This window comes from Urocampus carinirostris, chromosome 5 (assembly GCF_059441175.1).
Source record: "Urocampus carinirostris isolate Australia breed hairy pipefish chromosome 5, RoL_Ucar_1.0, whole genome shotgun sequence".
In the NCBI taxonomy this organism is placed as follows: domain Eukaryota; kingdom Metazoa; phylum Chordata; class Actinopteri; order Syngnathiformes; family Syngnathidae; genus Urocampus; species Urocampus carinirostris.
This window is the reverse complement of record NC_142353.1, coordinates 15,263,402-15,273,574: the sequence shown is the minus strand read 5'-3', so window position 1 is coordinate 15,273,574 and position 10,173 is coordinate 15,263,402. Positions and strand designations below refer to the sequence as shown.

Here is a 10,173-nt window from a genome sequence, read left to right as displayed (position 1 = left end):
ATATATTTTTGAATGCAAAAATTACTTTAAACATGTTTTTAGATGGATGCACTATGTTTAAATATCACTTTTATACCCTCTGGAGTGCCTTCATTTACCCCCACTTGAGAACAACTGATTTAGTGTGTATTTTAGCGCCTCCTACTGGTAAAACAAAAATAATTCTATAATTATTCTAACTATTCTAATAATAGAATAATAAAATAATTATAAAAAAACAATAATTATAAAAAAATCGCAAAATTACATACATTCATATAAACATGCATTAAAAAATAAAATTGAATCAATACATTCACATTTATTTGACATAAAACAAGGCTCACCTATAGGGAGCTGAGATATTAGCTGCTACAGGTACCTCAAAAAGACAAAATGCTTGCAAAAGGCTGGGCGAAAAAATATGGTGCGTTTTGGTCACTTTGAGTCTCCATGTTTGTATACATTCCTGTGCTTTTAAACACTCGTTTTCTGTTGCAGTGCACAATACAGTGACATCTAGTGGTCGGGTAAAACACACTCTCCCTTTGAGAAACACAGTAACTTTCCGGGTTAGCAACCCTACAAAAGTAATTTTGTTGAACCAGTTATTATTAAAATTGCGGTCTTGTAAAGCTGGCCACCAAATTCCAGAATAAAATACAGAAATGCTGTTTGTTTTATATGAGGTTGTTGAGTCATTTTCGTAGAAACAAAAGAAGTGGAAAAATGTTACCCAAAATGGGTTGAATGCAAGTATGCCCCACCAGATAGTGTTCATGTTGGAGTCAAATGGTCATAAAACTGTTTTGGCGCTGACTGCACAAATAGATTCTATATAAAATGTTTCCATGTCTGTAAAATGCATTTCATCCTCTGTTATAGGATGCATCCCGGTGTTATTCTACCATAAAGCATTTGCTCTAAAAATCTCAAAATGTGCCCCCTACCTTATATTTCTTCAGGTTTACCAATGGTTGGCACAATCCTTTGGTGCATTACCGCTCCATATCATCACAGATTATTGTCTCCGTCCCACTCATGAATTTCTATCTAACAATCCTGTACTCCTCAAACATTGGAAAATAATCCTTTGTGGGGGCTTATTATTTGAGTCCAGCCAGTGATATTTCCTTCATTCATTCTTCTACCAGCCTTTCTTCATCCTCTGCATTCCATTATTAAGTACCCTACTGATTGTTTTCTTCTGACAATTATTCCACAATACAGTGTTGTTTTCCCATCAGTTTGAACGTTTTTAAAGGCACTGTGTCCAATCCTTAGTCTCGTCAATACTAACTCCTCTCTTCTGCTTTCGCCCTCAACTTTTGCTGTCCTAACATTTTGTTGAATTTTATACAGGTGTCGCCCTCTGCTCTCTGTCCCATATGCTCTGCCATTTCTGATTAATTTTCTCCTTAATTGCACATTTAGTTTTCGCTCTACTAATGCTTATTTGCATTTCAATCCCAGTAGCTCCAAGTGCCCCTTTTTCCAAATTGTCTGCCCTCTCATTCCCCTGCACCCCTACATGTAGTGGCACCCAACAAAATGTGACCTGCCCCCCTTCCTGTGTATTCTTGTGACTATGTTCAGAGCCTGATACACTTGGTTCATCCTTGAAAATACATGAATTTTAATGTTGTGTTTTCAAGGATTGAAAATTGTGTGGGATGTGGGTGAAGTGCTTGTAAATGCCTGAAAGTGTTGTCATGTTTTTAACAAGTCTGCTTAACAATGATGCCGACACTGCTCTCTGGTGGCTTCACTTTGCAATTGCATTTCTTCTTCGTGATTAACTGCAACCGGCATTAGTTTATATGTCATTATCCTATTAGGCATGCTACACCTAAACAAGGCACTATGAAATGTGTATTATCCATCCATTATCTGCACCGCTTATCTTCAGTAGGGTCGCAGGGGTGCTGGAGCCCATCCTAGCTATCCTCGGGCAGTGGCCAGGGGACACTCTGAACTGGTTGCCAGCCACTCGCAGACAATTAGAGAGACAGGCAATTTGCTCGCTTATTCACACCTAGGGACAATTTGGATTTGCCAATTAACCTAACATGCATGTTTTTGGAATGTGGGAGGAAACTGGAGTGCTCGGAGGAAACCCACGCAAGCACAGGGAGAACATGCAAACTACACACAGAAGGTTCAATCTCATGATCTCAGAACTGCGGCGCACACGCGCTAACCACCGCGCCGCCGTGCTGCCCGAAATGTGTATCAGTGTTTGGATAATTATGGACATTTATCATGGGCCATGCAAGAAAAACTGAAAATGTAAGATACATATTACTGTTAGTTTACTATATGGCAAGAGATTCGTCTCAAAAACAAATATATTGGCGATCTAAAAATCATGTTTTATACTCGCAAGATTAAAAATCGCACATGTAAATCAAAAAAGTACTTGAATTCGGATATGTAAAGAGTGTACGAACCCTAGATATAGAATATCCTCCCTACTAGTGGAATTAACTTACAAAATACTTTCAAGGACTGAGGCAGAATCCAACTATATCACTGTCTTTTATGTGCTTTTACTTCCACCACTTTAGTTCCTACCTTTTTTCTCACATCAATCATGTCTGATTGCAAGCAGCTGCTGTGTGAAAAATCAACCTTGTCGAAAATTGAAAGCTTTTCCAGAACAATGTGACGGATTAGGCTATGAATGCACACATCCTCATCCGTCCCCTGCCATAGACTTGCAGAACTCTGAGCACCATGAGCAACCCTCTGAGCCCGTCTCCCGCAAACTGGTTCAAGTCTTTACGGAGGTGAGTTTCAAATCTCAACGTCTGTTTGTGTGATGCATGTGATGCTGACCTTTAGTTGTGTGCATCACCTGACTAGCTAGAGCCAGGCTTTATTCGGATTTTCCTTATGCCCCCTTTTTAGTTGGGCTTTTACTTTCTGAGCTTAGCACTTGTTAGAATGAGAAGGTCTAGTGCTGGAGAGCTTACTAAGATAGACATGAGCACTAAAGGGAAGGCTTGCTCTGCATGTCAAAGAAATGGCAGGTTAACGTGCAGAAGGTAGAGTGGACTGGATTTTGAATGGTGTTGATAAGGTTTTGAGCTGATGATTGGATTTTGGATGTTAAAGGACCAGGCTGGGTGAGCCATGCTTGAAGACGTACCCCCTGCAGTACGAGGACCTTGTGAAGAGGGCCCGGGTGTCCTTCCAGGCCAGGCGCAGCATCAAGGAGAACTTCCGGCTTTCCCAGCTGGAGGCAGTGCTGCGAATGCTGGAGGAACATGAGTGCGACTTTGTGGATGCACTTGGAAGGGATCTCCATAAGGTATGAGTTGAGATTAAAAAAAAAAAAAAAATATATATATATATATATATATATATATATATATATTATACATACAGCGTGTTTCAAAAGGTTTGATACCTTTTTTCATATATTTATTCATTATTATTGATATATGTTCTTCCCTATGCTAACTCACAACTACATAATTTGAATATAAAAAGAAAACATGATAATCTGCTGAAGACTGTTTTCCAAGTTATCCTTCGGCATGCTTGGCAGGAGCTGCATTACTGATTTGAAGTATGCCGTGTCTTGGACACTGCGCATATTGAACATTTGTGAAATCTGAAAGATTTAATCTTCAACTTTAATAAATACTAATTTCATTTGCCTTAAACATGTGCTTTCTGTGGTATTTACATCTCAAAGGATATGCATTTTTTGGAAAGGCGCTGGATATTTATTTTGTGATGTATCCTTGTCCAATACTGTATGTGTAGAGTAGCCTAGATGGTAAGGCGCCCGCTTTGAGACTGGGAGGTTCGGGTTCGCGCCCCGGCCGAGTCATTCCTAAGACTTAAAAGTGGTCGGCGGCGCCCTCTCTTGGCTGCGGCTGCATCGGGTCAGATGCAATCGACATTTCGTTCTGTGTACATTGTTACACAGAATGACAATACAAGGAAATTATTATTATTATTATTATTAATATATATATATAATATATATATTTTTTTTCAATATTACAAAGCTAAAAACAAACAAAAGTATATACTTTTGAAACAATGATTGTATCCGATTTAGCATTTTTCACTAAAAAGAAATCTGCTAGAAAAATAGAATATTTATCTTTCAAAGTAAAATTTTCTTTAATCTGCTGACCGTTTTATAAACAGAACTCTATGAACTATATGGACCAAAAAATAAATAATAATAGATGGAGCAAAATTTTCTTTTTAAATGTATGAAAAGTTTATAAACACTATTACAAGGCCTTCCTTAAGGTTTTGGGGAGAAAATACATATTCCCAAAAAAATAAATGTAGGAATAGCCTTCTTTGTATTGTTAACATATTACAATATGCCACTTCTTTATAGTGGTATTTGTAAAACATTTCCAGGACTTACCGTTTGATTACTTTAATCATTTTATTTATTTGTATATTTTATTTAGTTGTAATCAATGCACCTAATGATAATCCGCGTATTTGAGTATTGTGTTCGGCGGCGTGAGTCTTGCTAGACCATTATATACATATTTTTGCCATTGTTTTATTGCGATAAAAATCTCAACTGTGAAGCTCTGCTCTACTGCTCAACTTGAATGTTGATTTTAGCTCTTGGAAGAAAATAATCTGTTTTTAGTATAGACAACATTTCAAAGATTTCTTTACTTTTTCTGAAAAAGTGAACTTTACCAAATACTTTCAAATTATTTAAATAGAAATGCCTTTTTCAGGTTGATTAAAGGCTCATGTTCTCTCCTGAAGGGCCCTCATAAACAGACATGAGAGAATCAGTCCTTTATTAGACCTAACAAGTCTTAAAACAGCATTCAGGTAAAATGAGAAAGTAAATCAAGGAGCTAATTCTCTTGTTTACAGCTTTTTTGCCACTTACTGACAATGGAAAATTTATATCAAAGTCTGTAAACGCTCCGGTACCGACCATTCATAGATCAGTTTCTCAATATCGCATAGTGAGTACTCAAAAATTGGGATGCAATTGGTTGGTACCTGATGTCCCATCGGGGAAGAGGTAAAGTCATATTTTTCCCTTCCTGTACTCAAAAGGCTCGACGGAAATGTTAAGAACAAAATGGCTGATGGAAGTAATTTGTTCCCTTTAATGCAGTCCTTCTAAATACTGAACCTAGTCAAATTACTAGATCTGGGGTCTCCAACCTTTTTCAAACTGAGAGCTACTCTTTGTTACTTATTAGTGCAAAGGCCACCCAGTTTGATATAAATTTCTAAAAAAAAAAAAGCAACTTAGCTTGATAGCTTTCTAAATAGCTAAAAAGTAGCTTGACAGCTAGAAAACTAAAAGGGGGCTATATAGCTAGCTAAAATAGTAAAAGGCCAACTAAATAGCCAGATAAAAAGCTAACAAGTTAGGTACATTGCTTGCAAAAAAACACCTGCACATTTTTTCTCATTCGCTTTATAAAACCCATGAATTTGGAATTTAGTTTGTTGTATTTCCTGTAAAATAAATCACCAGGAAGAATAAATATTTGTTTAATACTTGAATAGATTTTCATTCTATTATCTTAATTATCAATACCTGAATAGATGTTTTGTCCAGTAAGCCCATGAACTGGAATTTATTCAAATTTCTAAAATAGAAATCATGTTCTGACCAGGCTAATTATCAAACATGGTTAAATAGACATAGTCCACCAATAGAAAATAATTTTACTAAAAAAATCACAATGACCCAGCACTAGTAAGGTATTTTCAGAACAGGGCTGTGGGCACCTCAACTGTACTTAGAGGGCACCATGTTGGAGACCGCTGCCCAAGATTTGACTTGAAACTTGGATAGGTACATATCCTTTAAAAGTGTTGTTTTGCCATCTGTTTCAGTGGGTGTTCCCATTGTAGAACTAATGTCAGAATGATGTTAAAAGGTATAGTACCAATGCAATTTGAGATAAGCTTCGACTTCTCGATTAAATTGAAAAACGTAGGAGCCAGGATCAACTCTGACGATATTTTCTAATGGTAAAGTTTTCCTTTTGGACATATTTCAGTCATAATACTGTGTGTAGACTTTAGTGTGCATATGGGTGGATTTGATCATTAAATCCACTTTAAAAGAAGGCGAAAACTAACTTCCTTTGTTTCTTTTTAAATTTCTGTTCTTGTCCAGCCCCGATTTGAGACAGTTGTCTCTGAGTTGATACCTGTTAAAAATGAGGCGCTTCACGCCATTGAAAATGTGAAGAAATGGATGCAGCCACAGCAAGTGGAAAGAAACCTGGTGAGAATATTTTTGTTACTATGAAAACATTCGTAGGATTATGCAAAGCCTTTCATGGGAGAGCACATTCCATTGGATTGGAACTAAGATGTACATTCTTTTGTCAAATAAGATTAACACGTAAATTGCCCTACCAGTTGGAGGCTAGTTTTCATGTGTTTTCTGTGTACTGTGCTCAGTCCAACACACTGGATGAGTGTTTTGTGGTAAATGAACCCCTTGGAGTTGTCTTGATCATTGGGAACTGGTGCAGCCCCGTCCAAATGTGCCTGGTACCGCTGGTCGGCGCCATTGCCGCAGGTACACCCACCAATGACACAATAGCGCAGGGGTCTCCAACCCTTTTCAAGCTGAGAGCTACAGTTTGTTACTGATTATTGAAAAAGGCACCCATTTTGAGATGCATTTCAAATATAACATGTTATTACTGTGTTGTTTCTATGTTATAACTAGGCTAATTATTTGAAGTAGGGTTAACTAGATTTAGTCAACAACTAAAAAAAAAATTGTCCTAGAACAATACAATGACCCATCACTGGTGAGCTTTTTTCAGAACAGTTCAGCGGGCACCTCAGCTGTCCTCCGGGGCATTCCTGTGCCAATGAGCACCACGTTGGAGACCCCTGCAACGGTGTTTTCTACATATTTTACTCACACAGTGTTTATTTATGCAGGTAACTGTGCTATCATCAGTCCCTCTCTGTGCACGGCTCACACAGCAGCACTTCTACATCGTCTCATCCCTTCTTACTTGGACAATGTTAGTAGACATGTAATGTAATTGTCAGAAATTTGCATGAGACACGATTGCTAGTGACTCTCTAAGAGAAATGCATGATTGGAAATGTAGCATTGTCCTTCTATGCCTTCAAGGCGACTTGGTGATGAAGTCAAGCTTGTCCCCGCATTACTTTTGGTTCTTGTTAGTGTAGCATGAAAAGGCCTGCATTAAGTACAGTCCAAAGAAAAATGAAAAAAGTTTATTCAAACGTGTCTTAGAAATGCACGCACTTGCACGCGCAGCATTAATGAGCTGACTGAGGCTGCAATAATGACACAGGCCAAGAGGTGGCGGTAGCAGGTAAAGTTCCAACATCATCTGTAAAGCTTTCTTAAAGGGGACAGTTTTAAAAGACCATTGGATGTTGCTGTATTGTGTAGAGAACCGAAAACAAGTGCTAAGAAGCACAAGGAAGAATACAAACGACGGAGACTCAAAGGGACCGGACCACACATTCCTTCTTCTCGTTGCTTTGACCAGCTTTGCAACGTTTTTTTAAATTATTTTTTTACCTCTAGGAGGTAATAAAAATACACCATGTCCCTAAAGTTTCACATTAAGGCTGAGGCCTCAAATTGCCTTCCAATGGCCCACAATTGCCCCTCGGGCTGTGAGTTTGAGTCCCCTGTCCTAAATGCTAAACTTAAAAAAAAAAACCAAAAACATAATTTCATAGTATGTGATTATAACACGATGCTCTGTAATCTTTGTTTTCCTCAAGGAATGCTTCCATGTAATTCTTGCAGGCACCAATGACTTGGCTGACATTGTGGAATTAAAATTTGACCACGTCATCTTTTCTGGTGAGAAGGATTTCCACCCAAAATATCTTGTATCTTCAGTTGAAAGCATCAACGGAAAGGTATTGATTTTGTTCATACCTTGAAATCCAGGAACGAGGGAGGAGGGAGTTCGGATTTCTGTTGCTGCAGCTCAATGTATGACACCCATCACCCTTGTTCTGGGTGGGAAGAACCCATGTTACGTGGACCAACATTGTGACATCACCATCACCGCCCAACGCATTGCCTGGGCCCGCTTCCACAATTGCGGGCAGAGCCTGGTGGCCCCTGACTACATCCTGTGCCATTCTGATGTAAAAACCCGGCTGGTGCAGGCACTGAAGTGCTGTCTCATGCGATTCTTTGGTTCTGATCCAAGAGAATCCAGTAGCTTCAGCCGCATGGTTAATCTAGACATTTATAACCGTACAAAAGATTTATTGTGGAGGTCTGGCAAGGTGGCCTTGGGTGGGCAGGTGACAGAGGCAGAGAAATACATAGGTAAGCCCAGACAAAAAAACACATCATAACAACATTTCCTGAAACTTTTCTCTTTTCAAAGCACCAACCGTTTTGACCGAAGTGGATGAGACGGACCCAATCATGCAACAAGAATTTTTTGGCCCAGTTCTTCCCGTGCTCTCTGTAAATAATGTGGATGAAACAATTGCTTTTATCAACAAGCAAGAGAAACCCCTTTGTGTGTACGTTTATTCCAACAACAGCAAGGTACGTAAACTAGAGATATATTAATACATCCCTAAATGGTAATAGACTGCAATTAAATGGCGCTTTTTGAGTTGCTGAAGACCTTTCAAAGTGCTTTACAATGTGCTTCACACTTAAGTGTTTATCTAATGTAAAAATGTCCCTGCTGTTTTTTTTTAATGCATTAGACGTAGGAAGACAGTCTGTTCTTAATTTTTTAACTTTTTAATATTGGAATTCATATTTTAAATTCCTTAATTTACCTGTTGGCATGCAATAATGTCCTTTTTAATACTTGCAATACCTAGTATGCGATAATGGCTTTGCTGACGTACTTTAAGGCTGTTATCGTATACAATCATTTTGAAATACAGTGTTTTCATTTGTTTCCAACAAATACACCATCACACAGAAAAATGTTTTAAATAATCAATCAGTAATCAGCAATTGTTTCGACAAACTGATTATGTGGTATCCAAGTTAAATAATTGGTGATTTAAAAAAAAGACCAATTATATGCAAGTATTTGTTTCCAAATTGGAAGCTAGAGCTGTTGTTGGTGATAGGAATGAGTGGAGAGATGTTGTAAAAGGAAAGTGGGATGTTTAGACGTGTTCTAAGGGATGGGCAGGGCACCTGTATGATGCGGCAGGGGTAAACCAGTGAAAGCTGTCGGGCCCTGCTGTTGAACAGAAGAGTGTGTTGTGTCAACCTGACTCGAGTGACTTGTCCCGTTTCATCTGGTGGGACGAAAGCATGACCAACTTGGGTGCCCAGGTGCTTAACTTGTTTGGCCATTTGGGTTGGCGATGGTCCCCGAAACATTTTTGTTGTTTTTTGCTACTTTTTCCCTTTTTTTATTTTGTTTTTGTGTGTTTGTCTTGCTGTTGGTCACCCCTCTCAAGGGATATGATCAGGGTATATATTGATTCCAAAATATACGTTTTAGCCATTTTCCCGTAAACCAACAATTATCAGTAATGCAATTTTTCGCATGAGGTTAACGTAATGTCAAAACCCTTTTCAACTTAATTTCTGTCACCATCACAAAATCTGGCAGGCAAACAATGTAACATTAAGTGCCAGTGTCAACAACTGGAAAGATGATGGTTTTTTTCTAACATTTTTTTGAACCATGCAGGTGATTTCAAGAATAATGAGCGAAACATCAAGTGGAAGCTTCTGTTCCAATGACAGCACCCTCCAGAGTCTCATAACAACGCTTCCATTTGGTGGAGTCGGTAAATTACCACCTAGATGTGTTTATGAAGTTATCGGATAATATATCTAATGTAGCATCTTTTTGGGGGGGACAGGTGCCAGCGGAGTTGGTTCCTACCACGGACGTTACAGCTTTGATACATTCTCCCATAGGAAGCCGTGTCTTCTTCGAAGCACGCGCTTGGAATGCGTCACCTCCCTACGTTATCCACCTTATGACGACCGTAATTTGTCTCTTATAAAGTGGGGCAGCAGTCTTTCCTGGAAAAGTCAGGGCTGGTGCCAAATCCTGTGACTTGTGTGGAAAGCTCAAATTGGAACTATATATATTAAAACATGGATATTATGTGAAATGAAGCACAAAATCCAATGAGAACGAATGTGTCTGGATTGAAATGAGAAGTTGTCAATAAACGGCATGATTGAATATCTGTGCTGGAGTCATA

General features: G+C 38.6%; 1 protein-coding gene across 1 annotated transcript; it reads left to right on the top strand.

Moving 5' to 3' along the window:
- Positions 1–2,595: 2,595 nt before the first annotated feature.
- On the top strand, positions 2,596–10,154 carry aldh3b4 (aldehyde dehydrogenase 3 family, member B4). The gene is made up of 10 exons (XM_088335911.1): positions 2,596–2,768; positions 3,097–3,292; positions 6,125–6,235; positions 6,415–6,535; positions 6,910–6,995; positions 7,738–7,819; positions 7,910–8,299; positions 8,361–8,527; positions 9,648–9,747; positions 9,823–10,154. The coding sequence occupies exons 1-10, from the start codon at positions 2,716–2,718 to the stop codon at positions 10,020–10,022; spliced, it is 1,506 nt and encodes a 501-aa protein (XP_088192037.1). The 5' UTR covers positions 2,596–2,715; the 3' UTR covers positions 10,023–10,154.
- The last annotated feature ends 19 nt before the right edge of the window (positions 10,155–10,173 follow it).